This window comes from Phyllostomus hastatus, unplaced genomic scaffold (assembly GCF_019186645.2).
Source record: "Phyllostomus hastatus isolate PE091 unplaced genomic scaffold, TTU_PhHast_1.1 phas_contig_86, whole genome shotgun sequence".
Lineage (NCBI taxonomy): Eukaryota > Metazoa > Chordata > Mammalia > Chiroptera > Phyllostomidae > Phyllostomus > Phyllostomus hastatus.
In genome coordinates this window covers 92,425,633-92,453,341 of record NW_025333977.1, presented here as the reverse complement: position 1 = coordinate 92,453,341, position 27,709 = coordinate 92,425,633, and the positions used below count along the sequence as shown (strand labels likewise).

The 27,709-nt window shown below is 41.6% G+C and overlaps 1 protein-coding gene across 7 annotated transcripts in view; it reads left to right on the top strand.

Annotated features, from left to right (window-relative positions):
• SLC12A8 (solute carrier family 12 member 8) overlaps positions 1-27,709 on the top strand; it is a 168,036-nt gene that overhangs the window by 116,222 nt on the left and 24,105 nt on the right. For all 7 annotated transcript variants that reach the window (XM_045852049.1, XM_045852047.1, XM_045852052.1 and 4 more), the window contains 4 exons: positions 3,525-3,671; positions 9,154-9,799; positions 22,637-22,734; positions 23,298-23,415. In XM_045852049.1, coding sequence (XP_045708005.1) covers positions 3,525-3,671; positions 9,154-9,799; positions 22,637-22,734; positions 23,298-23,415 — 1,009 coding nt within the window. The remainder of the gene's footprint in view (positions 1-3,524; positions 3,672-9,153; positions 9,800-22,636; positions 22,735-23,297; positions 23,416-27,709) is intronic.

The following is a 27,709-nucleotide window of genomic DNA, read 5'->3' as shown; positions in this document are numbered from 1 at the left end:
GGGTTGGTGGGATCTCTTCCCAACTACCGCTCAAATGAGAGTGGGGACGAGGACTGAGAGCAGAGATGGAATTAATGATTTTCTATAAAAATGATTTTCTCTCTATAGTAGTCCCTGTAGAAAGAAATTAGGGTAGTTTACACCCCAGATAATGTAGTGGGAAGAGAGAGATGGTTTTGTGATGGTTTAAACAAGTATAGGGCAGAAGGGCAGCTTTTTTCTTAAAAAAGATCATCTGCTCAAATAAAGTCTCATTCCCAGCTCCACCGGCAGTTAGTGAGTTCCCAGTCCCACATGGTCAGAGAAAGTGATTAAGTTCTGCAAGGGCTGGGAGCAAACCCGTGTGGTTTGTGAATGCACTTATGAAGGCTTGCTCTGTGCCTAGCCCCATACAGGTGTATAGCTTGACCTCAGCCGATGTCCCCTTTGTGGATGGATGCATGACAGAAAGGAAGAGACAGAGTTCAGGTGGGAAAGGGATGCAAAGTAATTTTTTTATAACCTATTCAGACATGAGGACCAACATGTCATTTATTTTTCAGAAAACTGACTGCGTAGTAGTTTTATGTAAAAGATCGGCAAGTGAACAGACCATTGTAAACACACCTGACAAACTGGACATAAACAAGTCACTGTGCCTAGGCAGTCCCCGCCTGGCCTTGCCCAAAGGCTCTGCAGGGATCCCTGGGACTGTCTGTGGGGAGGCCGCTGCGGCTGCACGTTCCTGCATCGTGGCCTCCAGTGCCAGAGGCTCATCGAGTTCCTGAGCTCGGTCCCAGCACCAGAAGGACACCGGAATAGAAGGGCAGTCTCATCTCCATTCTGAGTAAATGAACAGGCTTTACTTGAAAAAAAAAAAGACATTTAAAACACAAATATATGTCACTTTCTGGGTAAGAAGCAGTGAAATTTCTGCAGGAGATAACAGCCTGACCCGTCTGGAGACTCTGTGAGGGGGGAATGCAGGACACAGCGCCCTGCGCCCAGTGGCTCTCGCCCTGGCTGCACAGTAGAGCAGCCCCCCGCAGTGCTTTTGAAAAGCCAGTGACGTCTGTGCCACCCCCCTCCCCAGCGACTGAAGCAGAATCTCTGCAGTGATTCTTATGCACAGCCAGAGTGGAGAGCTACCGAGTTAGATTCTCGGTATCGAGAATCTAATCGAAGTGCATTCGATGAAATTTTATCAATCACATAATCTGTGTATTTTTAAAATCAGTCAGCATAGGATGCAATTGGGAGCAAAGACAGAAACAAAACTTACAGACGCATGATCGCATCTCAGGGTGGATCGACGACTGGCAATGGGCCTGTTCACCTAACACTTTCGTAAGACACCCAGGGCACGAATCACAGTGAAGTTGTGAGGCGTCATGAATTCAGCGGCCACTTGCTGGGCCCCGTTTGCCAGACTGTCGGGGGCAGCAGGGGGAGGGCCAGGTGTGTGGGACACTGATCTGCCCCATGGAGCTCGTGGTGCATGGGAAGGACAAGCACCATGAGCGTGACTGTCTACTCCACGGGTTGCCATAAACTATACTAGAGTAGAAGATAACAAATGCCATCAGTGCACAAAAAAGGCAGGTGATGACATTAATTTCTTTTAGTAATAAAATGGTAAATGAAGGTTTAGGGGTGGGACAAACACAAGAAACCTGTGACATTGAAGAAACGGGGAAGATTCATCGGGGGTAAGATGAGGTAATGCATTCAGGGAAAAGTAACCTGCACTGAACTGAGGACAAGGTAGGCTCTGTAGTCGGCCTTGGTCATGTTCATCGAACCTCTGGCCTCACTGTCCATTTGGAGGTAATTCCACTTGTGTGTGGTCTTAAAGGAGTGAACCCCATTTAATATTACAGAAGCCCAGATGACTAGATCCTCTCTTGCCCGTCCTCCCATGGTCTGGCAAGGCATGTAACCTACGCTCGGCCCATTGATGCTTCGTTTGTAACGAATGAAGCAAATAAAAAGGAGTGGTGGGAATTCTTCCACAGGGCACCTGCAGGCTGGTAGCATCCTGGTCAAACTGCTCTTGTTCAAGAGCCTGGGTGCACCTCCGGGCGTGGGGCATGCCCTTTCCCAAGCCTGGTATTCCAGCCTCCTGATGGCTCTGTGAACCTCCAGGGTCCTACAGATGTGTTCTTTAAAAAAGTATTTCCTGTCAAGAATCATGGCCAATACAGGTTTCTGGTGATCATTTATGAGCCAGGAAAGAGGTCTGACCAGGGGCTGGTGTTCCATGTAGTTTGATGTCATTGATGTGTGCTTCGTAAGCAAGAAAGTTAAAAGTATGGGATCGGGTGAGTCTTCAAGGAGAAGGGGTAAGGGGCAAAACTGAAAATTCAATCTAACCCATCTTAATCGTTGAGCAAATGAACACTTGGAATAAATAGTTCTGGTGACTGTGCCTAAGGTAAAATAGAATGGAGAAGGGCATCTCAAATAATTAAGAAAACAGATTTCCCTGTGGGCCCAGGTCAGGAGGGTGAGGTGGACTCACGCGGACAGCCTGCGACACAGCTGCATGGCCGGTAGCACTCATCTGTCACAAGTTGACACCAAGCAGGACAACTACGCTCTCTCTTACCCTATCTGTCCAGTGCCCAGTGGGCCATATGAGTCATGGATCTCATTTATTCATTCACTTATTCACTCAGCATTTATGGTTCCGTGTTGGCACCAAGTACACTAGGATGAATGAGAAATGAAGTCAGCAGAGGAGACAGTGTCCGAGGTGCCCCCGATCTCCTGTTGAAGTGCTGCAGGGCCTGAAGGGCAACCACTGTTGCGAGGGGGTTAGGGATGGCCGCATGGAGAAGGGGAGGCTCGTGATGTGACTTGAAGCACAACTGGGAGTTTACCAGACAAGTAGTAGACTGAAGGTGTGGGCACAGGGTTCCAGCAGGCAGGGAAATGGTGCTGACAGACTCTGAGTGCTCAGGGTAGAGGGCTCGGGAGGTCCCAGACCAGGGAAGGCCTCATATGTCAGGGCAGTGGGGAGCCATTGGCATTTTTGCAGCTTAGGCATTAATGATCGGTTTTGAGTTTAGAGGGGCCACTGTGGCAGAGGCTTGGGGATGGTTCAGTGTGGGAGCTGCGTACAGGCGGGAGGCCATTGAGCATTGCTGTTGGCCAGTGTTTCTCAAAGCGTAGTCCCCAGACCCTCAGTGGCAGTGGTGCCTGGAACTTGGAATTGGAAATCCAAATTCCTGGGCCCCACCCCACACCTACTGAGTCAGAAACTCAGAGTCACACCCAGAATCACTTTTCATGGGCTCTTCGGATGAGTCGGTGCACACTGGGTTGGAGAATCTCTGTGGAGTCCAGACAAGATGTGATGGTGACCCAAACTGAGATGGGGCAGTGCAGATGAAGTAGGTGGGGCTGGTATTGGGAATATGTCCGGAAGGTTGAATCTGGAGGACTTAGAATTAGATGGGATGCAGCTGGGTGGGTACCAAGTGGGGCAGAAAGGGACAGAAGCAGGGTCTGGCCCTGGGTAATGGAACTGTTTCCTCATACAGGTGTCCCTGGTGGGCTTCCTGTTCCTTTTGGGCTTGTACATCTCATCCCTGGCCTCCTGCATGGGAGGCCTGTACGGGGCCCCCCGGATCCTGCAGTGCATTGCCCAGGAGAAAGTGATTCCCACACTGGCCTGTCTGGGGCAAGGGGTAAGTAACCTGTTTTTTGACAAATGTCCAGTTTGCTGATTGCTGGCGAACAAATTGCTTAAGGCTTTCTGATTAGAGCCACTGGTCAAGTCTTCCAGGGCGGGAGAGACAAGAGTCCAGAGATCATTTCTCTCACCCCTGTCCTCTGGCTGCCTTTGGCTGGGGCCAGTCGGACAAAGCTCCTGCCAGCATCACTGCCACCCGGGGCCCTGGCACTGGGTTAGCTAACTGTCACAGAAACATCTTGGGCCCGGCACAGAGGGAAAGGGAGAAACACCTCCTTTAATAACAGTGAACTCAGGGTCCATGGGGAGGAGAGGTACTGGTCCCTGTGACTCTGTCTGGGAGGTCACCTGCTCTTTGGAGTTGCTTTATGATCATTTCCCACACCTCTGGCCTCTGGGCTCTCTATTAATCATCATGGCCCACACCTTAACTGATCCAGTATAGCTTGGCTGAGCCACGGAATGATCAAATGAGACATACCTAAAATTGAGGGGATGATAAGAGAAAAAGAAAGAGACCCCCACTCTCCGGTAATGTGGGTTGCAGGCTACAGTTCATCTGTGCCTCGTTAGAGCACCACGGAGGCCCGCCCTGGCCCCTCGCCCACCGGAGCCTCCCTCTGGGTTAGGGCCACATGGCTGCAGTCATCCTTAGTTCTTCCCTTTACCTTCCTCCACTCGCTACCCATCAGTCAGCATAGGCCGCGGAGAAGTAATGACTACCATCTCTGCCTCCCATGTGGTCTCTGCCTTTTATTTTATTTTAATATCATTTATTTTTATTAGGTAATACATGTACAGGTTTTAAAACTAAAAGTGACATAAAAGGTATACACTGGGAATTTTTTCTCCTATCATGAATCTTTTTATTTCTTTCCCTGACTGCACCCATGCCCTATTCATAGCTGCTCTTAATGAATCCTTCTCTCCTCTAATTGTATACAAAGACTGAGATTTACACATTTGTCATATACTTTGTTTTTATTCATTTAATACAGCTTGGAAGTCTATCCTTTCATGTGGCTGTAGAGAGAACTTTCTCATGCTTTTTAATCATGCAGACACACCATGACTCGTCTACCCAGTTCCCTTCTCTGTGAGTCGACCCGTGTGCTGCCCCCAGTAACCAAGCTACAGAGGACAATCTGTGTGTGCGTGTGTGCGTGTGATTTTGTATATGTGCCAATATATCTACAGGATACATTTTCATGAGTGGGTTTGCTAGGTCAAAGGGTGAATGCATTTTTAGTTTTAGTAGATACTGCCGAAACACCTTCCATGGGATTTGTATCATTTTGTACTTCCACCATATTGTACTTCAGCAATATATGAGAGTTCCTGCTTCCTCCCAGCCAGTACTGCTCTTCTTCGACTTGGGACAAAAGACCTTGCTTTATGGGAAGGACTCTGTTCTGGTTCTTAGGGTAAGAAGTTCATGAGGCCAAGGGGACATGCCCACCCGGGTCCCATGCACCTTGGAATTCCCTGCCCAGCTGTCCCTCAGCCCACATCCAGGGTCTACAGGGGCCACTTCCCTGGGCCTGTTCTCTCTGGGGCCAGGGCATGAGCCAGGGTATGGGCCAGGAGTCCCCATGTGGGTGTGAGGCCCCTCACAGCACAGTGGGGCTGTCTCTCTGGGGTGGGAAGGGCTGTGAGCTGGAGGCCGCCCACGGCCATCCTCTGGTGGGGAACTCTGAGGAGTGTGAGAGTTCTAAACCAGCCTTCCCATCGTCCTGACGGTGTGTTTGCCAAAGCAAGGATAGAACAAATTTGATTTAACAGCTTGTCACCTTGGGTTATAATGGTAGATATTTAGACATAGGGTGCTTGGGCTGCCGTTTGCACTCTTGCCCCAGGCATCACAGCGTTAGCAATGAACCTGCCCACAGCTCATTGTCAAATGGGAATTTTTGCCATTGTGCAGAGGGACAATGAGAAACGGTTAGGATACTTGGTGTTTGTCTTACTATTTTTTTTTATTTTAAAAAGAATTTTAAATTATTTATTTTTTAGAGAGAGAGGAAGGGAAGGAGAAAGAGAGGGAGAGGAACATTGATTGGTTACCTCTCATAGGCCCCCAGTGGGGGACCTGGCCTGCACCCAGGCATTGGCCCTGGCCAGGAATCAAACTGGAGACCTTTCAGTTAGTGGGCCAGCACTCATCACTGAGCCACAGCAGCCAGGGCTGTATTAGTCTTATTATGATTGAGGCTGAACATCTTTTCCTCAAAGAGTCATTTGTTTGTTTGCTTGTTTTGTGTGATTGTTGGTCTTTTTCTTCTCAATGGCTAGAAGCCTTTCTTTGTTAGGGACATTAATTTTTGTAATATGTATTACAAATATTTTCTCTAACTTGTTAGTTTCCTTTTAACTCTAAAACCTTTATTTTCAAATCTTCTTTACATATGATTAAATTTTATTAGCACTTTTTTATAGGAAAGAGAAGAAACTTTTTAAAGTTTTTGAGATTTATTCACTGTACAGAAAAAGTTATAAAAACCATAAGAGCAGTTTAAAAACTATGAAGCGAACATCTTTGCAACCTCCTGCAAGAGCACTGGTGGTGGATGCCACCCTCCACACGCCTCCCTGGTTTGAGCCCCGGCCCTCTGGCTATGGGAGCTACTGTCCTGGCTACTGTGATAGTAATATTCTTTACTTTCTTAATCATTTGCTCAGGAGTTGACAAAATTTTTCTGAAAAGGGCCAAATTATAAATATTTTAGGTTTTCCAGGCCCTACAGTCTCTGTCCCAACTGGACTCTGTCATTATAGCTCAAAAGTTGGCATGGAGAACACCCATGGGACAAGTGTGTCTGTGTTCCAACAGAACTTTGTCTCTGGGACACTGAAATGTGAATTTCATGTAATTTTCATGTGTCACAAAAATATTACTCTTCTTTCTATTCCAACCCCCCCCCGGCTCTTTAAAAATATAAAACCGCCCTTAGGTCTTGGGCACATATAACTAGATGGTGGCCAGGTTGGGCCCAGGGGTCACGGTTTGTCAGCTCCTGGTTTACTCCACATGCATCTCCAAACAGAATGATTTGATTTTGTCTGTTTTTTAACTTTATGTGAGTGTGGCGTGCCTCTCTCACTCAACATCACGTTCATGAGATTCGTCCCTACAGTACAGCATTCCTCATTTGTTGTGGTTTATTCATGCGCTGTGCTGCCTCGGACCCTGGGGCCACTCCGTCCGGGCCTACGGCAGCCAGCACTCCTGAGCGGCAGGTGGTGAGCACGTGGGGTTCTTCCAGGCCACCTGCTCTCGGGGCAACTGCTGAACCTATGGTCTGTGTATCTTCTCTCACCAGAGAACACAAAACCTTTTTCCAAAGTAGTTGTATTAATTTGCTCAGCAATGGATAAGCATTACTGTTTCTCTGTGTTCTTGCTAACACTTGATAATATAAGACTAATATTTGCCAGGCTGGTGGGTGTTTAAGGGTATCTCTCTGGTTTAATTTGCATTTTCCTGACTATATAATGACATTGGGCATCTTTATTATGTTTCATAGGCACTCTTTTGCTCTTCTTTTTTAGTGTGCTGTCTATCTTTTTCTAAGGATTTTGTGGGGATTTCTTTTGATATATTTTGTCTGACCCTTTGTCAGTTACACGAGGTGGGCAATTTACAGTTGTGAATATGCAAAACACATGGCTTATTCTTGTGTTATTATTTACTAACTATTGTATTATTTGTAAAACAACTGTAAACCTACATTTGCCTATCCCTATATGTTTTAAAAATATCTTTTCCCATTCTGTGGCTTGCTTTTCATTTCTTCACGGTGTCTGTTGGTGAACAGAAGTCCATGTCTGAGTGATTTGTCTCTTTACAACTGTCCTCGTCAGAGTCCCGCCTGGACTGCTAACATTTCCTTCAGCATCTTTTTAGTTTCTGAGGATTTACTTTATTCTCAGTATTTTTATTGTTAGGATATGCTAAAGAATTGTAGCTGTACCAAAAAAAAACATAATTCTCAAAAAAAGTGTAATTTTACTTTTTTTTTTTAAGATTTTTACTCCAAGGTTCTAGAGAAGGTATTTCAGGTCAATAGGGACTCTGGTCCTCAGAGACTCAGGCTGATGATGATTTGCCATCTTCATCCTGTGACTTCATAGGTTGCCCTTGATTCCAGCCCTCAGTAATGGGGCACACCTGGAGGAACACGCGTGGGCGGTCCCTGGGGCAGATCTGGAAGTGGCTTATATGCCTGACCTTCACATTCCAGAGTGCTGTCAGGAAAGGAGGTGGTTAGATCCTGTGTGTGACCTGAGGGTAAATTCTTACACTATTTGCTAATGGAAAATGAGAAAATGAGAAGCATCAAGAATTCTCCTTGACTGAGCAACCGGAAGGATGCACTGCTGTTTTCTGAGCTGGAAGACAGCAGAAGGAGTAGATTTGAAGAGCAGGAGACTGGGGGAGCAGCAATCTTATTCTGACACATTACGTCTGAAATCCTGTTAGACATCAACTGGAAATGTTGAGTAGACAGTTGAATACTTAAGTCTGGACTTAAGGAAACATTTCAGGCTAGAGATTTAAATTTGGGATTTGAGAGCATAAAGCTGGTGAGTAAGGCCACGAGCTAGTTGAGATTACTTAGGAAGAGAGTGCAGATAGATAAAAGAAGGGGGTCTGAGGATGGAGCCTGGGCGGCTTTCAAAGATGTGGGGGAGCAGCAGAGACAGAAGAGCAGTCACTGAAGAGGGAGGCAAATCAAGAGGCGAGAGGTGAAGAAAGTCTTTCAAAAACCAGGGGGCGATGAGCTGGGTCAAATGTAGTTCTTAGGTTAAGGAAGATGAGGACGGAGAGGTGACTATTGTTTTTGGCCCAAGGACTGCGTCAGTTTCTCTGCTGCATCTCTTCCGTGGAATGAGAGATTATAAGGAGTTAGCACATATTTTCCACTCCTATCCTGAAGGTCACATCCCCACCTCCATCCATAACAGGTGTGCATGTGTGTGTGTGTGAGCATGTGCGTGTGTGTGTTTAATACTGGAATTTCCTCACCGCAGCCACCAATGATTCTGCTGTCTTCTAGGGTCTGTCACGCCCCTAGGGTAATTTTCTCACGATGGTCTGGAAAGAATCAACTTTCCATCCTTTTTATTTCCAAAACAGTGCTAAAACTGATGACAGACCAAAGGAGAATTACTTGGGAAGTCCAAGTTCTAGGCTGTTGCCCCATGTGAATAACTACTGATATGACTAGTACCCATGGTGTGTCGGGAGCCTGCTGTGAGTCAGGCCATGTCACACATTTTATATGCATTTAGCTCTGATCCCACAATAATTCCATGGGTTGGATATTACTGTATTATCCCAAGTTTGTAGATGAACAGCTATTAACATACCAAGCATCACTTGGGAGAAGTGGCTGAGCCCTTTTGAGTTGTGTTTTTATCACATGTGATTTTCTTCTGAAATTTCATAGTCCTGCATGTTATTTCTGTTTTTGCAGAAAGGGCCGAATAAAACTCCCATAGCTGCCATCTGCCTGACTAGTTTGGTGACCATGGCCTTTGTCCTTGTGGGTCAGGTGAATGTTCTGGCTCCCATCGTCACCATCAACTTCATGCTGACATATGTTGCGGTGGATTACTCCTACTTCTGCCTGTCCATGGTTTCCTGCAGCCACCCCCGGGTGCCTGGGTCAGTGCACAGGGAGAACATGGAAGCTCTCCACTGCTCTGAGCACCTGCTGTTGGAAAAGGCTCCCAGTTATGGCTCTGAGGGCACTGCCCGAAGCCTCTCTGAGGGCACTCTGCTAGAATTCACCAGAGACATGGATCAGCTCCTCCAGCTAACCAGGAAGCTAGAGAGTAACCAGACCAGGCCAGGAGACAGTGACAGGATCCCGGAGCATCAGAAGGGGAAATGCAAGAAGGCCACCAAGCAAACCCTGCAAGATAGCTTCCTCTTGGACCTCAAGTCACCAGCTTCCTTTTCTCCTGAAGGCCCTGACAGATTGCCCACTGACTACTGGCAGGGGCAGGAGTTCTGCTGGTTCAACCAGCATTCCAGGAGTGAAAGGGCTCATCCTGGGGGAACATGTGGAGAGCAACTTGTCCCTGAGCCAAGCAACCAGCCAGGGCCAGGTGGAGAAGGTGAGTGCTCTGAAATTGTACTGGGGCCTCCTAATTCAGGTTGACTACTGGTTGCCTCACCTGCTCCGTTATCACAACCCTCTTTCAGGTCCTTAGCCTGCCACTTTATGGCTGTTTTTTTCCTTGTTTGTTTTGTTTTATATTTATTTTAAAAGTTATATTCAGATATCAGCTAAATTTGTAATTCTACTCTTATAGATAAGTAATTTTAAACAGAAATTTCTATCTACTCCTATATGTGGGAGCCATGACTGCTAATTGAATTCTAATTTTATTTTACTCTAAAATCAGTGGAGGTATAAGGCCAACACGAATGAAAACCAATTTCCCTTTTCAAAAGAAGTGGAAATGTGCTTTGACAAACTGCCTGGCAAGGGCTCAGTACGATTTGTCTGTGGAAGATGAATATCCCAAAACAGGCACGAGGGGATGGAGAGAAGGTGGCAAAGGGGGGACAGCTTTTCTTCACTTTCTGAAATCTGCAAACACAGAGACACAGGGAGAGACTTCAAAGAGAGGCTTACAGGAGATGAGAAATTCTGAGAGAGGGAGAACTCAATCTTTGAGTCTTCCATATTTTAGGTATTTGACATGTCCTTTCATGAATGTCCATGTAATGGATATTTGTGTTTTCCATTTCATCATGAAGTCCCTGAGGCCCTGTGAGGGCACAGAGAGGTCTCGGAGCTGAGCGTTTGCACAGCTGGACATCATGCCCAGGCCTGCCCCTGTGGAGGCCCCTGCTTCCCTTTACACAACTGGCCCCTTGACGCCAGTGGGCCGAGAGGAGGAGACGGAGGGACATGGAAGATGTCTAAAAAGAAATGCTTTACCTTCTTCCATATACATACTTTTTCTTCTTTATCTTTAAATTAGTGTGAGGTTTTTAATGGTAGGAGCATTATTAAAATTTTTAAAATCACCTTATCAACATAAGTGTATAGTTTAATGAGCCAAGTGGAACTAAAAGTCACATAATCAAAAATGCTTCCCATTCTTCTATACTATCCCATCAATCCTTTTCTGCCTCCTAGTTTAACCCCTAGAAAACCCCACTTTCAACAAAAAAGGTGCTTCTTCTGTTAACCTAAGTGTTAGTAAATAATATATTTGTGTTGCTACTTCTTGATGTCAGTATCAGATATCATCTTTTGACTTCTCATTATCATAAGTGAAGATTTAGCTCATTTATGCCATTCTGACTCCCCATTCAATGTCTCAGTGTAATTAATTATATTACAGTTTTGATTAACTTAATACCTAGTATTTCTATTATCATGATTGAGTAACTATTGCTTAATTCTGAGACATACACTCTACTATGATTACATTTCCTTTTTTGTCCATCATTTTCTGTTTCCTGGAGTTAAGAATTGCATTGGTTATTTATTTATTTATTTTTTTGCCATAAATTTTTCTCTAAATGCTCTGGCAGATATGTCAAATGCCTCTTAATGTTATTTTCCAAATGCTTGGATTCTTCAGAAATCTGTCACATCCATTTGTTTTCCCCTCTGTCCCATGGCTACTCTACTGTTCTACTCTGGACAGCCTGTTCTCCAGGCCTGCTGCAAGCTGTTGTCTTGGAATTCTTCTCTTTATGGCATTTTTTTGTTGTTGGATCCAGAGAATAAGAGATTTTTTTGGATCTAGGGTACAAGAGACTTCTTGGATACAATATAATAGCAGACTTCTGGCTTTTTTTTTTCCTGCCTATGTAGCATTGAGTGACCTCCCTATATTTGAACAGTTTCCAATGTTCCAGTCTTGGTTGGAGGCAAAGCAAGCCTTTCACACTCAAAACAAAATGCTGGGTATCAGTTTTCCACCCTCTCCAGCAGCCAGAGTTCAGGCACAAGACCAAGGCTCTGCTACTCAGATAAGCCCTTCTTATACCGGAACCGGAAACCCAAAGGTATGGGATTTGGAGGAACTCTCAGGAAGTCTAACAGTAGCTGCGGACGACCATTCTTGGTCCCAGTGTCAGGGTTTTCAGGGCGTACGGGCAGGCTCTGCGTCTGGACCAGGTGCCTGCAGTGCTGATGTCCTCACTAGGCTGCTCTGGCAGAGAATTTGAGTGGTGTTGCTGGCTGCAGGGCCCTGGACTTTATTCACCAGCCTTTCCAGCTGTTCTCAGAGGGGAGGCTGGGAAATGTCTTTTTGGCTGGTCATATTGCTGTTTCACATGAAGTTGTGTAGATTTTTTTTTCCCTAAGGAAGAAGAGGAGCTTGGGTGGCAACAATCATTATACCACAATTGTCCTGTTTTTCATTTCCAAGACCTCTTGCTTATAATCTGATTTGCCCTTGTCCTTCTGAAAACCATTTAACATCATCTTATTCTTGTTATGGGTTTAGTGGTTTATCTTATCTTTCTGGTAATATTACTTATTTTCCCTTTGAAGTCTTTTTCTGCTCCTTTTACTGCCCTGTGTTCTCTAGGTTCTTTTCTCTTTGGCTTGGTGTTCTCTCTCTCTCTCTCTCTCTCTCTCTCTCTCTCTCTTTCATCTTTACTAACATGTCTGTTGGTCTTTTGATTTCTTTTCTTACTTTGAAGTATTAAAAAGCATACTGGGCAGGGCTTGTTCATTGGGGTACCTAACTGTAAAATGATTAGGGAGTAAGCTAGGTTCTTCACAGGGGACCCCCAAATGTAACTATCTCTAGAGGGTTTCCTCTGGGGCTCTTCAGTTCTTCTGCAGAAGGGTCATTTAATCTCTTGCCTGGAGCTCATCCAGATGGCTGCTTGCATTCAGGGAGCAAGGGAAGGGAAGGGACTTGGGGGCCCCCCATCTTTAGGATAGGGGCTTTCATTTAAATCTCGTTTCTAGCTCCAGTCCTGTACTCTTTGATGAGCTTGGTGTCCCAAGTCTGGGCATTCTCTGGTTTGATTTCTTTAGAGAAAACCCCCTTGGGGAGTGGACTGGGCAAAGAAGGAGCTGTTACCTGGCTGGATGGGTAGAGGACCTCAGTGTCCAACTGTTTCATACAGTTTTTCAACCACCCCCCTGAACCTTACCACTTCCTAGGGACATGGTGCTTCCTGATCCTGAATTCTCTGAAGTCTACCAGGTGCCTTGGGCTGCTCCTTACCTGCACCTTATCTGTAGGCTCTAGGGTTCATCCTCCTCTACTCTGCCTGGTCTGTTACCACTCTTCTGTTACCTTTTCATCTTCCAAGACTTGTTTTCCTCTTTCCTTTCTCATTCTCCCTGTGTTTGTGGGTTTATAGCTATTTAATTCCTTTTCTGTCTTCTTTTCTGGTTTTCAGGAGAGACATATGGTCAGGTTGCCATGTTTAATCAATGAAGTGGTTGCTACCCAACTGCCCAATCTAGAAATGTCATAGCTATTGACTGCTCGTTCTCCTCCACCCTTGCTGTCTTTCCCTTGGAATAGACCCTCATCACCTTGCACCCAGGCTCTTGTTATGTCTCCAAACTAGTCTCCAGCCTCCAGATTTTCCTATAGCCTACTTCTCCTTCTCATTGTTCACTGGATGATCTTTCTGAAATAAAATTCTCATCATGTCTCTCTTGATTAAAAACTTTCACTGGAATCTAATGCCTTGATCTTAAGTCCATCTTAAGTCCAAGATCCCTGCTGTGATCTGCAAGGTTCTTTAGGTCAATCCTGCCCTGACCCACCTTCCCGGCCACTTTTCTCATGATGACCCACACACTGTGTGTTGAGGCTAAACCCAGACTAGTGCCCTAAACACATCGTGTTCTGTGTGCCTTCCTGCCTTTGAGTATGCTGTTCTGCCTTCTCAAATTGCTTCACCTCCCCCAACTCCATCTGGAAAATTCTGACTTACGGTTTAAAGTACATTTGGCTTTCCAGGCCCATTTTTACCCCCTCTGAGAAGGATTACCTAATTTCCCTGCTGTGCAAGCATAGTATTTGATTCATACAGGAAGTATAAATAAGTATCACATTGTTTTATACATTCAAATCACATGTGTTTATACATCTGTCTTCAGGCCCACTCGTCTGACTGTCTTAAGGAAAAGCAATACTAGTTTTGTTCCTTTGCCTCTAGACTGTGAGCTTCCTTTAGTCACAAACCAGGTCTTTTCACCTTGTATTCATCCCAATATTCCCACACGGCCATAGCACACAACAAACAGTAAAAGCTGGTTATATTGATGGACATTTGAACACATATTATCTAAAAAAGTGAAACATTGATCAGTGAAGTAGACTAGAAAGTGTTAAACTATTATAAGAACTTAATGTGTGACAAACCAGATGCATAAAATTATAAGAATTAAACCACTATTGAATAAATATTGTTGAGAGCAAATGGATCCAAAAAATTAACTTGGGGGCTATATTTTATGCCTTACATAGCCATGAATTCCTTATTTATAACAGCTGTGCAAAAGAGATATTTCTGACTATTGAAGACATCATCAAAGATAAAAAAGAATCTGATTAACTAGAAATAAAAAACATTTGAACAACAGTGTTGCAGAAGGAAACAATTATTCAGACAAACACAACTGATAAAAGCATACCTTCCAAAGCATATTATTTTTAAAAACAGGAAGGTCAAAATCCATATTCCACTAAGCAGAGGTCAGAAGAGATGAATATGTAGTTTACATTTGAAAAATCAATTCCCAGACTCGTTCACTGTCTACTCAACAAACTATTATTGTTAAGTGTTAAACAATGTTAGTAGCTAAAAAATAGGCAGCATTTATTAAGCATGTCCCATGTTCCTGACACTGAGATAAGCACTTAACACAGATTTTCTTACCTTGGTTCACTGTAGACATTGTTGTTACCTTTTTTGCAGAGGTTTAGAGAAGTTAAAACCTTGCTCAGGATGCGAACCAGTCAGAATTTGAACTCAGATCTGTTTCACTTTAGAACCTGTGTCCTTAACCACTAAGTGTATGCTGCTTGCTGTCAGTATGTTTTATGAACTAGGGCATGGTAGTGATTAAATCAACACAAATTCAACCACCTGTAAGATATCATTGCATATCTATTATACTGTCAAACATTTAAATAAAGATAGTAGTAGGTTTGTGGTCATCAAGTGTGACCTACATGTACACATTGCTGGAAGCAAAGCCCGTGGATTAATTTCTTCCGGATCTGTAGGTTAAAGATTTTCATCAACTTTGGGAGGTTTTTAGCCATTATTTCTTTAAATATTTTTTCTGCCCTTTCCGCTCTTTCCCATCCCTATGCGACTACTATTACCCATAGCTGGTTCACTTGACATTGTTTCCCAGGCCTCTAGGCTCAGTTTCTTTTTCTTCCACCTGTCCGTGTCTCCCTTACAGTTTGAATCATTTCTATTGATCTACCTTTAAGTTTCACTGATTCTGTCTTCTGCCATATCAAACTTGCTGTTGGACCCATCTAGTAAATTTTTCATTCCATTGTTGTGTTTTTTAGCTATAGAATTTTCACCTGGTTCTTTTTTCATAGTTTATATGTCTCTATTGATATCCCTTATTTGGAAAGTCATTGCCATCATTTTTCCATAAGTCACTGACATTGTGTTTTCACTGAATTCCTTGAGCATATACATTATACTAGGTGCTTTGAAGTCTTTGCTAAACCCAACATGTGGCCCCAGTCAGAGTAATTTTCTCTTGATTGCATGGGTCACAGTTTCTTATTTCTTTGCACGTCTTATAATTTTTTATTGAAAACTGGATAATTTAGATGATATGTTGTGGCAACTCCTGACTCTAATGTGTACTTTCGAGTTTTTGTTGGTTTGTTTTAGCAAATTGCCTGTATTTGAATTATGGAATCTGTTTCCCCTATGGTGTGTGGCAGCTGGTGTCTTTACTCAGTTTTTCTTTATTCTTATTTTAAATTTTAAGACTGGATTCCTAGGGGGTTGCTCCTTTGTCTACATGGCCCATAAGGCTTCTACCCTCTCCCAGTGTATCTGTCTGTGGGTTGGGAAAACAGTCAAAGTTGCAGCCAGTTCTCCAGTCTTCCAAGGATCTTACTTTTTGCCAGTCTCTCTTGGATCCTCCCAGGAAGGGGAATAGCTTTCCAGTCATCCAGGGAAATGTGGGGAGCTATAGATCTTCTATGGCTCTCTCATTACTAGGATCTCCCAATTAAACTTCTGCTTGTTCTCTGCTGCCCCTACGTGGGTCTACTATATCCACTAGCAAAGCTAGTAGTATTCCCCACTCAATTTCCTACTGCACTCATCACATTTAGCTTATAAAGGCTAACCTACAATTTTGCAGGTTTCTGGCCAGCTCCATGGTAAGAGTAAGAACTATGTCAGGAATGGGAGAAGCCCAGGCAAGAAGGTAATAGACTATCACTGTTCTTACCCTTAGCTCCAACAGTTTTTGGGGTGAAAACCCACTTCTTAATTTGTTGTCTCCATTTGGTAAATTTCTGGAGCCCTGAGTGATTGTTTTAATTTATTTTGTCTAGCCGTACACTTAATTCTTATGGAAAAGAATTCGCCAACCTTTTCACATGCCATAGCTGGAAGCCCCTCTGTTTCATTCTTCCTGGAGCCTGATCTTTCAAGATGTAACAAGAAATATAAACCTGTTTAATTGCTCTGGCTTAGTAAATCTATTTGGAGGAATTGTATAATCAAGTTAGAAGTAAATTAAATGTACAGCATTTGGAAAGTGGTTAAAAGAATTGCACTGTCAGCATGATATAAGACCACATGGACTTGAAACATGAGCCTTTGTGGACTGCATCAGTGAGCATTCTTGGTCTGAACATGCTAACTGAAGCTGTGTGTTTGTTATGCTGATAAAGATATGGGGTGCATTTGTAGAGATGGTTTAATGTTTTCCAGTAGTTTGTATAAATTACTTAAGTTCATGATTTTAAAAATTAACATAATTGTTTTCACCCTTCATGCTCAAAGTTTTTATATCTGCATGGGTTTGTGAATATTGAATTTGTTAGACATACTACTATTATTTTTATTATGTTTTTAATATTTGATATTTTTACCATGCCTGATGCATGGTTTTGTTTATTTGGTTTTTTGTTTTGCCGCTAAGACTTGAAAAGGAAAGTTGCCTTTCTGACCATTACTCTAGAATTTCTCATATGAAAAATGTCCCCTTCTAACAATAGTTTACAAGGCTTGTTTCTTCCAAAAAAATCCTTACAAGAGAAAAAAATTCCTTTAGCAACTTGGAAGGATTTTGAAACTATGTTATCTGCCTGTTTTGTCAAACCTGTTTGAAGTCATTGAGCATCCTTGCATGAATTCTCTCTCATATTCTGATGTATAAAACTGCACTGTGCTTGCCTGGAGGACACACCCCTTTCCTCACCACTTCCTCCTGAGTTCCTTAGAAAACACAGTCACACAATTCCCTTAGGTACAGTATAATTGATACTGTGCAAGATCAAGATTAAGTGTGAAAGGGTAAGCTTAACATTTTGCAAACCTCAGAGAGGCAAAAATCTAAGTCCTTAATCAATAGTGTTCCTTCTTAATAACCAAAGGGAAGGACTTCTGGCCAAGATGGAGGCACAGGTAGACACACTGTGCCTCCTCACACAACCAAAAGGACAACAACAAATTTAAAAACAAAAAACAACCAGAACTGATAGGAAATTGAACCGAATGGAAGTCCAACAACCAAGGAGTTAAAGAAGACATTCATCCAGACCCATAGGAGGGGTGGAGACAGGCAGCTGGGCCAAGAGGCAGCAGCTGGAGGACTGGGGCTGGCAAGTCTGCAGCTGGCGGGCAAGGCAGCGGCTGACAGACTAGGCAATGTGCTGGCTGGCCTACAGGCTGGTCCCGCATTCGCGTGCAGATAAACCAGGAGGAACAACTGGGGAGTGAGACAGACCACGCAACCCAGGGTTCCAGTGCAGGGAAATAAAGCCTCAAACCTCTGATTGAAAACATCTGTGGGGGTTGAGGCGGCAGTGGGAGAGACTCATTGGTTCACAGGAGAGTTCATTGGAGAGACCCACAGGGACTACAATGTACACAAATCCACCCACCTGGGAATTAGCACCAGAAGGGCCCAATTTGATTGTGGGGAGCGGGGGAAGTAACTGAAAACTGGCAGAGAGTGGAGGAAGGGCCATTGTTCCCTCTCAGACCCCCTTCCCCACATACAGTGTCACAGTGCAGTGACGTGGTTTGCCCAGCCCTGGTGAACACCTAAGGCTCCACCCCTTACTATGTAACAGGCCAGCCAAGACAAAAAAAAAATGGCCTAAATGAAAGAACAGATCAAAGCTCCAGAAAAAAATACAAGTAAGCAATGAAGAGACAGCCAACCTATCAGATGCACAGTTCAAAATACTGGTAATCAGGATGCTCACAGAATTGGTTGAGTATGGTTGCAAAATAGAGGAAAAAATGAAGGCTATGCTAAGTGAAATAAAGGAAAATGTACAGGAAACCAACAGTGATGGAAGGGAAACAAGGACTCAAACTAATGGTGTGGACCAGAAGGAAGAAATAAACATTCGACCAGAACAGAATGAAGAAACAGGAATTAAAAAAAATGAGAGAGGCTTAGGCACCTCCAGGACCTCTTTAAATGTTCCAACATCAGAATCATAGGGGTGCCAGAAGGAGAACAATAGCAAGAAATTGAAAACTTATTTGAACAAATAATGAAGACCTTCCCCAATGTGGCAAAGGAAATAGACTTCCAGGAAGTCCAGGAAGCTCAGAGAGTCCCAAAGAAGTTGGAACCAAGGAAGCACACACCAAGGCACATCATAATTATATTACCTAAAATTAAAGATAAGGAGAGAATCTTGAAAGCAGCAAGATGAAAGGAGACAGTTACCTATAAAGGAGTGCCCATAAGACTGTCAGCTGATTTCTCCAAAGCAACCTTGCAGGCAAGAAGGGGCTGGAAGGAAGTGTCCTGAGTCATGAAAGGCAAGGACCTACCTACATCTAAGATTACTCTATCCTGAAAAGCTATCATTTAGAATAGAAGGGCAGATAAAGTGTTTCCCAGATAAGATCAAGTTCAAGGAGTTCATCATCACCAAGCCCTTATTATATGAAATGTTAAAGGGACTTATCTAAGAAAAAGAAGATAAAAAACACATACAGTAAATGACAGCAAACTCACAGTTCTTAACAACCAAACCTAAAAGCAAAAACAAAAACAAAAACAAGCTAAGCAAACAATTAGAACAGGAACAGAATCACAGAAATGGAGATCACATGGAGGGTTATCAGTGGGGGGAGTGAGAGGGGAAGAGAGGGGAAAAAGGTACAGAGAATAAGTAGCATAAATGGTAGGTAGAAAATAGACAGGGGAGGTTAAGAATAGTATGGGAAATGGAGAAGCCAAAGAACTTATATGTATAACCCATAGACTAAAAGGGGATAATGTGGGTGGAACATGGTGTGCAGGGCAGAGGGGAATAAAGGGAGGGATGGGACAATTTTAATAGCATAATCAATAAAATATATGTTTAAAAAAAATAACCAAAGGGGCAACTGTATTTCACTAAACCAATGATTGAAAAAGTGAATCACGTGTTGAGCATCTTAAAAGTATACAATTTAATGAATGCAATAATAGCAGTATTCTTTCTTTAAAAAAAAGTAACAGGGCCATCAATTTAAATCAATCATAAACTTTGCAGAGTTTATTTTAATCCACAATTAATAAGGAAATGTTTTTTGAGCACTTCTACACATGAACTTCTCAATGTCTAGATTTGGCATTTAGGGATATAAAAGACAGTTCTTGCTCTCAGGTGTGGAGGTATAAAAGGTGAGTATAACAGTTGGCAGCACATGATGAAAGAAGACATGTTGAGAGTATGAAGAATTCTCTGGGGTCTAGAGTGGTTTGTTTTTTCATTTAACCATATGAACTGTTCTAGGTGCTGGAACATGCTGAATGGACATAGATCTCTGCTTTCATTCAGCTTGCATTCTAGTAGGGGAAGACACATAAACAAACAAATAAATATGCACTGTAATGTCAGGTACTATGATAAATAATAAAGATGGGTGATGGGATAGAGAAAGAGTAGGGTGACGAGGGGATACTCTTTCAGATGGGTTTGTCAGAAAAGATCTCTCTGAGAAGAAGATATTTTAATGGAGAACTGAATTGTATAAAGTAGTGAGCTGTGCAGAGATGTGGGAGAAGGGTTTCAGGCAGAGGAAATGGCATGCATTACAGATATAGGCAGGAACTGGATTGGCAGATTCCAAGAAGAGCAGTGGTCCAGCAGTGACTGGACAGGAGTGTGCCAGGGGAGAGAGGTGGGAGATGAATACCATGAGGAAGGTGGAAGTTAGTGGTATGTAGGGCCAGGACTGTGATAGAAAGCTGACAGAGGTTCTAGCTAAGGCTGCAATATGATCAGATTCAGGCTTTAAGATGATCACTGGCTTTGTGAGGAATGTATTATATAATGATAAGAGAAGGAGCCAAAGCCTATTTGGAGGTATATTAATTAAGTTAGGCTAAACTGCTATAAGAAATAACCAAATATGTAGTGGCTCAGATACAATGGAAATTGATTTCTCACTTGTACTAACAGTCTGGGAAGGGTGTTTCAAGTAAGTGGGAGGCTCTCCTCCATGCACTGATTCAGGGACCCAGGATCCTTCCATCCCCTGTCTAGGGGGATTACCATGTGCAGATTTCAGGCATGGAGAAGAGGCACACCTCTCCCAAAGATCTTGTGCAAAAATGGCACTCATCACTTCTGTTGACATTTTATTGGTGAGCATTTGGTCACATGGCCACACTTACTGCCACAGTCCCTACCACAGGAGCTCACTGCAGTAAATCAGAGAAAAGTGGTTTGGGCTAGGGTGAGAGCAGTGCCTGTGGCAAGGAGTGGTCATATTCTGAATATATTTTGATGGTAGAATCAACAGTAAGTACTAATGGAATAGATGTAGGTGTGAGGAAAAGAGGAGTCAAGAATGAGTCTTAGATATTTGAGTGAATGCTGTTGTCATTTATTTAGACAAAGAAGACTTGGGAAGAATAAATTTCTGCTTCAGCCATGTTAAGGTTTGAGGTGCTTGTTAGATGTGTAAGGGGAGATATTGGGAAAAAAACTAGATATTCAAATTTTCAATTCATGTGTCAAGGATGACGTAAAACTGGATCGTTTTTATTCGAATAGTATTTAAAGCCATGGGACAAGATGAGATCTCCTGGTAATGAGTATATATGGGGGGGGGGGGGAGAATGCTGGGGACTGAACGAATGTTGGATCATACAATATTTGGGGATTGGAAGTAGGAGGTGAATCAGCAACAGAGACTGAGAAGAAATGGCAGTGGAATAGGAGGAAAACTGGGAGAGTGAGGCATCCTAGAAACCAAGAGAAGAAAGTGTTTCAATTAGCAGGAGGTGATCACGTGTTTTAGATGCTGTTGGAAAGGTGGAGTAGGATGAGGACTTAGAGTTGACCATTATATTTGAAAAGATCAAGTCATTGGCAACTTTAGGAAGAAGAGTTTTGTGGAATGTTACAATCTTATGAGTGGGTTGAGGAAATAATGGGATGTAAAGAATATATAGGCTACTCATGGCCATCATAAACAAATCAACAAACAACAAGTGTTGGAGAGGATGTGGAAACAAGGGAACCCTAGTGCACTGTTGGTGGGAATGCAGACTGATGCAGCCACTGTGGAAAACAGTATGGAATTTCCTCAGAAAACTAAATATGTAACTGCCTTTTGACCTGGCAATTCCACTGCTGGGATTATACTTGAAGAACACTGAAACACCAGTCCAAAAAAACCTATGCACCCCAATGTTCATAGCAGTACAATTTACAATAGCCAAGTGCTGGAAGCAACCTAAGTGCCCATCAGTAAATGAATGGATCAGAAAACTGTGGTACATTTACACAATGGAATACTACGCAACAGAAAGGAAGAAGGAGCTCCTACCCTTTGCAACAGCATGGATGGATCTGGAGAGCATTATGCTAAATGAAAGAAGCCAGGCTGTGGAAGACAAATACCATATGATCTCACCTATAAGTGGAACCTAATCAGCAAAACAAACAAGCAAGCAAAATATAACCAGAGACATTGAAATTAAGAACAAACTGACAGTAACCAGAGGGGAGGTAGGAGAGGATATTGGGGGAGGAAGGGGGAGGGGTTTTCAGGGACATCTATAAAGGAAACATGGACAAAACCAAAGTGGGGTAGGATTAAGGGTGGGGAGTGGGGATGGCTGGGGTTGGGGGGAGTAGTAGGGGGAAATGGAGACAACTGTACTTGAACAACAATTTAAAAAGTTAAAATTAAAAAAAAAATAAAATAAATAATTCCCAAAGGATTAAAAAAAAGAAGCAGAAGAAGCAGATTGTATAGGCTATTCTTTTGAGGAGTTTTGCTGTATGGAAGACAAAGAAATAGGGGTTGATCAGAAGGTATTTTTTTAGGTGGGAGAAATTGCAATATAAAATATATGTATTTCATGGGAATGATTCAGTATAGGAGGGAAAAATCAATGATGCAAAAGCAAAATCCCTGAGCAGGGCACAAATGGAAGGATGGGCCTTACATAGGAGCCAGGACTGTTCACCCACTGTACAAAGAGGGAAGGCGGAAGAGAGGGTTCAGATGTAACTGGGTTGGTAGATTTGGTGATGAGAGAATATGAAAGTTCTCCTTTGAGAGGAGAAATTGTAAACTTGTTACATCAGAGAGTAGGAGAATGAGTTGACTAAAACCACAAGGGAGTTAACGGTTGAAGTAGGTGGAAGCTATCTTTTAGGCTGAGTTACAAAATTGGAGAAGAGCTCATAGGTATTTGCTAATAAAAATAGAAAAGGATTTGATAACAAATTGGTAACCAAGGATTTGACTCATTTATTTTTCAGATTTCTTCCTAAAGCATAGGCTCCAGGAACAAGACATCCAGAGCAGACCTACTTCTGTCTATGCTCGCATGTGCAATCCCTGGGTCTCCCTGCTGGGGGTGAGTAGCTTCATTTTGATCTCAGTTGTCTGTGAAACATAATTCAGGTGGAGATATGTGTGACCTCAGGGTTGGGGCTGTAGGGAGGAAGAGGAAGGTCTTAATTAATGAGGAGCAATGTGATTTAACTCTCTGTCACATTAGAATTTAGATGAGACTACATATGGCAAGATTACATTTAGTGCACCACTTATGTCAGTGGTTTACTTGTAAAATAATTGATCATCTCTGATAACCTCTGGGTTACTAAAGTTCTAGATATACCAAATTAGAATCATTTCACTTGATTTCTTCTAGGGAGAAGTGGGACAAAGAGCTATGATAGAATATCTATCTACTTATTGATAGTTTTGATTAGAGGGTACTTCCAGAAGATATCTTCTCAAGTATCTGTATGGTTAAGTGAGGTTTCTTGAGTTATGAGTGAACTCTAACTAAGCAGACTTTTATAGTGATCAGTGGCTGATGTGAGGGACTATTGTTTCTTAAGGCACGAGCCTTGTAGTTTGCTTACCATGCGATAAACCATTAGGTGACTTGCCTTTCCTACTCTGTTTCCACAGGCTGTTGGGTCCCTTGTCATCATGTTTGTGATCCAGTGGGTCTACACCTTGGTTAACATGTGTGTTGCTGCGGTTGTGTATTTGTACATTGGCCGGACCAGTCCAGGGCTTCACCTAGGTGAGCAGCAGAGCCATTCCGCTCCCTCCTCCCTCCTTCTCTTTTAGCACCCACTGAAGAAATGTGTTTTCAGCACCTATTAAATGCCAACACTGGCTCAGATATGAATCCTATTTTCAAGTAGTTCATAGTCTAGGAGGAAAAATGTGATATACACATAAATGACAAGAAATTAAAAAATAACTTGTGAGATTTATAAAACATGTAGAAGTAAAGCAAATGACAACAATAGCACAGGGGCCAGGAAGGAAGAAATGGAAATACACTGTTTTAAGTTTCTGATACTCTATGGGAAGTACTATTGTATGATATCACTTAGTGGTAGACTGTGATAAGTTAAGAATGTGTACTACAAACTCTAAAGCAACTATTAAAAATAGCAAAGAGTTGCCCTGGCTGGTGTGGCTCAGCTGGTTGGGCATTGTCTCATAAATCGAAAGGTCGCAAGTTTGATTCCAAGTTGGGGCACATGCCTAGCTTGTGGGATTGATCTCAGGTCTGGGGTGTGTGTGAGAGGCCACCGATCCATGTTTCTCTCTTGCTTTGATGTTTCTCTCCCTCCCTTACTCTCCCTTCCTTCCTCCCTCTCTAAAATCAATAAGCATGTTCTCAGGTGAAGATTAAAAATAGAAAGTTATAGCTAGTGAACTAATAAAGGAGATAAAGTTAAATTTAAAAAATGCTCGAATCAAAATATAGCAGAGAAAGAGGAGCAGATAATAAAGGGCATATGGAGCAAACAAAAAGCAGATGACAAGGCAATTTATATGAACTTAGCCATATCAGTAATCACACTAAGAATAAATGGTCTAATACTCCCAATAGTGGTTGAAACACTGAGTATGTCAGACTGAATAAAAAAGAATGACACAATTATATTCTACCTGTATAAAACCTACTTTAAATATAAAGACACAATAAATTGAAAGTGAAAGGATGGGAAGAGACATGATCACATGAGTCAAAACAGAGCTGGAGTGACAGCATTAACAGCCGGCAAAGGAGGTTTTAGAGAAAAGAATATTACTAGGGATGAAGAGGATTATTTCATAAAGATAAAAAAATTACCAAGAAGATATAATAAACCTTAAATTTATATACTTAAAACCAGGCATAACTGTAACAAGAAATACAAAAGTCCATAATTGTAGACAGAGATTTCAACACCTCTCTCTCAATAATGATAAAACAAGTAGGCATAAAATCAGTAAGACTTTAGAAGACTTGAATAACATTATCAACAAACCTGGATAAACAAAGATTTATACAACATTCCACCTAACAGCAGCAGAATATATGTTCATTTTAAATTCATTTCAGGACATAAAAAGTCTCAATATGTCTATTCAAAGGTATTCGAGTCAATTCAAGAACAAAGTATGTTCTTTGACCAAAGAGTAAGTAAATTAGAAATAAATAACAGACAGATATCTGGAAAATCCCCAAATGTTTAGAAACAAAAGAACACTAAATAACACCAAATGACTAAGAACACTAAACAATGCTAAATTAACTAAAGAAACTAAATAATTCATGGCTCAAAGAAGAAATAAAAAGTAAAATTTCAAAGTATTTCAAACTGAATAAAAATGAAAATATAACATAAAAATTATAGGAGGCAGCTAACTAGGTATTTATAAGGTAGTTTATAGCATCAAATGTATATATTAGAAAAGAAGAAATGCCCCAAATAAATGACCCCAGCTTCAACGTAAGAAACTCGAGAAAGAAGAGCAAATTAAATGCAAATAAGAGAAACAGTGAAGCAATGAAGATCAAAATAGAAATCAGTAATATATAAAACAAGAAAAAAGTAGAAAATGGCAATGAAACAAGAAGCTGGTTATGTGAGATCAATAATATTGACAAACTTTTGGCCAGATTGATCAGAAGGGAAGGAGAGAAGGTAAAAATGACCAATGTCAAGAGTGAGGGAGATGACATTGCTAGAGAGTGTACAGATATTAAAAGAAAAATAAAGAAGTATTTTAAACAACTTTATGTCAGTAAATTTGATAACTTGGACAAATTCCTTGAAAGATACAAACTATTAAAGGTTACTCTAGGAGAAAGATAGGGCTATTTAAGTTCTATTAAGGAAATTACACTTGTGCCCTGGTTGGTGTAGCTCAGTAGATTGTGCACGGGCCTGTGAACCAAAGGGTTGCTGGTTCAATTCCCAGTCAGGGTACATGCCTGGGTTGCAGGCCAGCTCCCCAGGTGGGGACACATGAGAGGCAACCATACATTGATGTTTCTCTCCCTCTCTTCCTCCTTCCCTTCCCCTTTCTCTAAGTAAATAAATAAGATCTTTTTTAAAAATTACGCTTGTCATTAAAACCTTCCCACAAAAAAAAACTCTAGGCCCTGATGGCTTCACCAATGAAATCTACCAAACACTTAAGGGAGAAAGAATATAAATTCTATACAAACTCTTTGGAAATCTACACACTAATCTCTCTCATAAACATAGATACAAAAATTCATAACAAAGTTTTACCAAATTGAATAGAAAATATAAAAAGGATAATACATCAAAACCACGTAGGTTTATCTCAGGAATTCAAGGTTGGTTTAATATTCTGAATTATTCCACGTAAATCACCATATTTACAGACTAAAGGAGGAAAACTAAAACATTTCTAAAAGGAAATTAAAGAAATAAATGAAGAGATGTACTATGTTTATGAATTGGAAGATTCAATATTCTTAAGACATCATTTCTTCCCAAATTGTTCTATCGATTTGACACCATCCCAATCAAAATGCCTGTTGCCTGTTTTTATGGACATTGACAAGCAGACTCTAAAATATGTATGGAAATGCAGAGGATGTAGGATAGCCCCACCAACTTTGTAAAAGAAGAACAAAGTTGGAGGACTTACACTACCTGATTTCAAGACTGATTATAAAGCTAAGGTAATCAAGACAGCATAGTATTGAAATGAAGATAGACAAATAAATCAGTGGAAAGAGTAGGAAGGCCAGAAATTCATCCATATGTAAATGGTCAGTTGATTTTCAAAAAAGGTGCAAAAGCAATTCAGTGAAGAAAAAAAAAATCTCTTTAGAAAATAGTGCTATGACAATCAGATATCCATATGCAAAAAAAGTAAACTTTAATCTACATATCATACAATGTAAAAATAACTCAAAATAAATTCTAGAATTTAATATAAAACATAAAACTGTACAATTTTAAAAGAAAGTAAAGGAAAAAAATATCTTTGTGAATCTGAATGAAAGGCAAAGATTTAGATACAACACTAAAAGCAGGAAAAAAGTTGCTAAATTGGACTTCCTCAAATTAAGGACTCTGATCTGCCAGACACACAGGTAGGAGAATGCCAAGGCGAGCCATAGGCTGTGAGAACATGTTAGCAAATCATATATCTGAGAAAGGACTTATATCGAGAATATATAAAAACTCTCAAAACTGAATGATAAAAAGACAAACAAAAAGATTTAAAAATGGGCAAAAGTTTTAAATAGATTTCACCAAAGGGTATATATGGATGGCAAATAAGCAAATGAAAAGGTGTTCAACATGTTAGTCATTAGGAAATGCAAATTAAAAACACAATGTAATACTACTCCACACTAATTAGGAGGATGGGATTAAAATTTAAAATACTGATCATGCAAAGTGTTGGCAAGGATGTAGAACAACTAGAACTGCTATATACTGCTGGTGGAAATAAAATAATACAACACTTTGTAGGACAGTTTGGCAGTTTATTAAAAGTTAAACTTGTACCTGCTATATAAACTAGCCAATGTACTCCTAGGTATTTATATTCATAGCAGCTTAATTTATAATAGCCAAAACTGGAAACCATATGAATGTCCATCAACAGATGACTATAAATAAACTGTAGTATAGCTATAAAATGAAATACTCAGTAATAAAAAGAACATGCAATGACATGGATGAATCTCACATAACTATGCTGAGTGAAAGAAATCAGACAAAAAGAGTATATGGTATATTATTTTATGTATATAATATAAAGTTACTAAAAATGCAAACTAACCTATAATTAAAGCAGGTCAGCGGTTGCTTTTAGATGGGGTTGGGGATGGCTTGAGGAAACTTTCGGAGGTGGTAGATGTGTTCATGATCTTGCTTGTGGTGGTGTCTTCATAGTGCACTCCATGTGTCAATACTTACTAAACGGTACACTTGAAATGCATGTAGTTTGTTCTAGAAATGGACTCTGAAGTAATCAGGTATGTTAAGACACACAGACACAGAAATGATTGTCATGGAGGAATGAGTTTATACTCACAGATC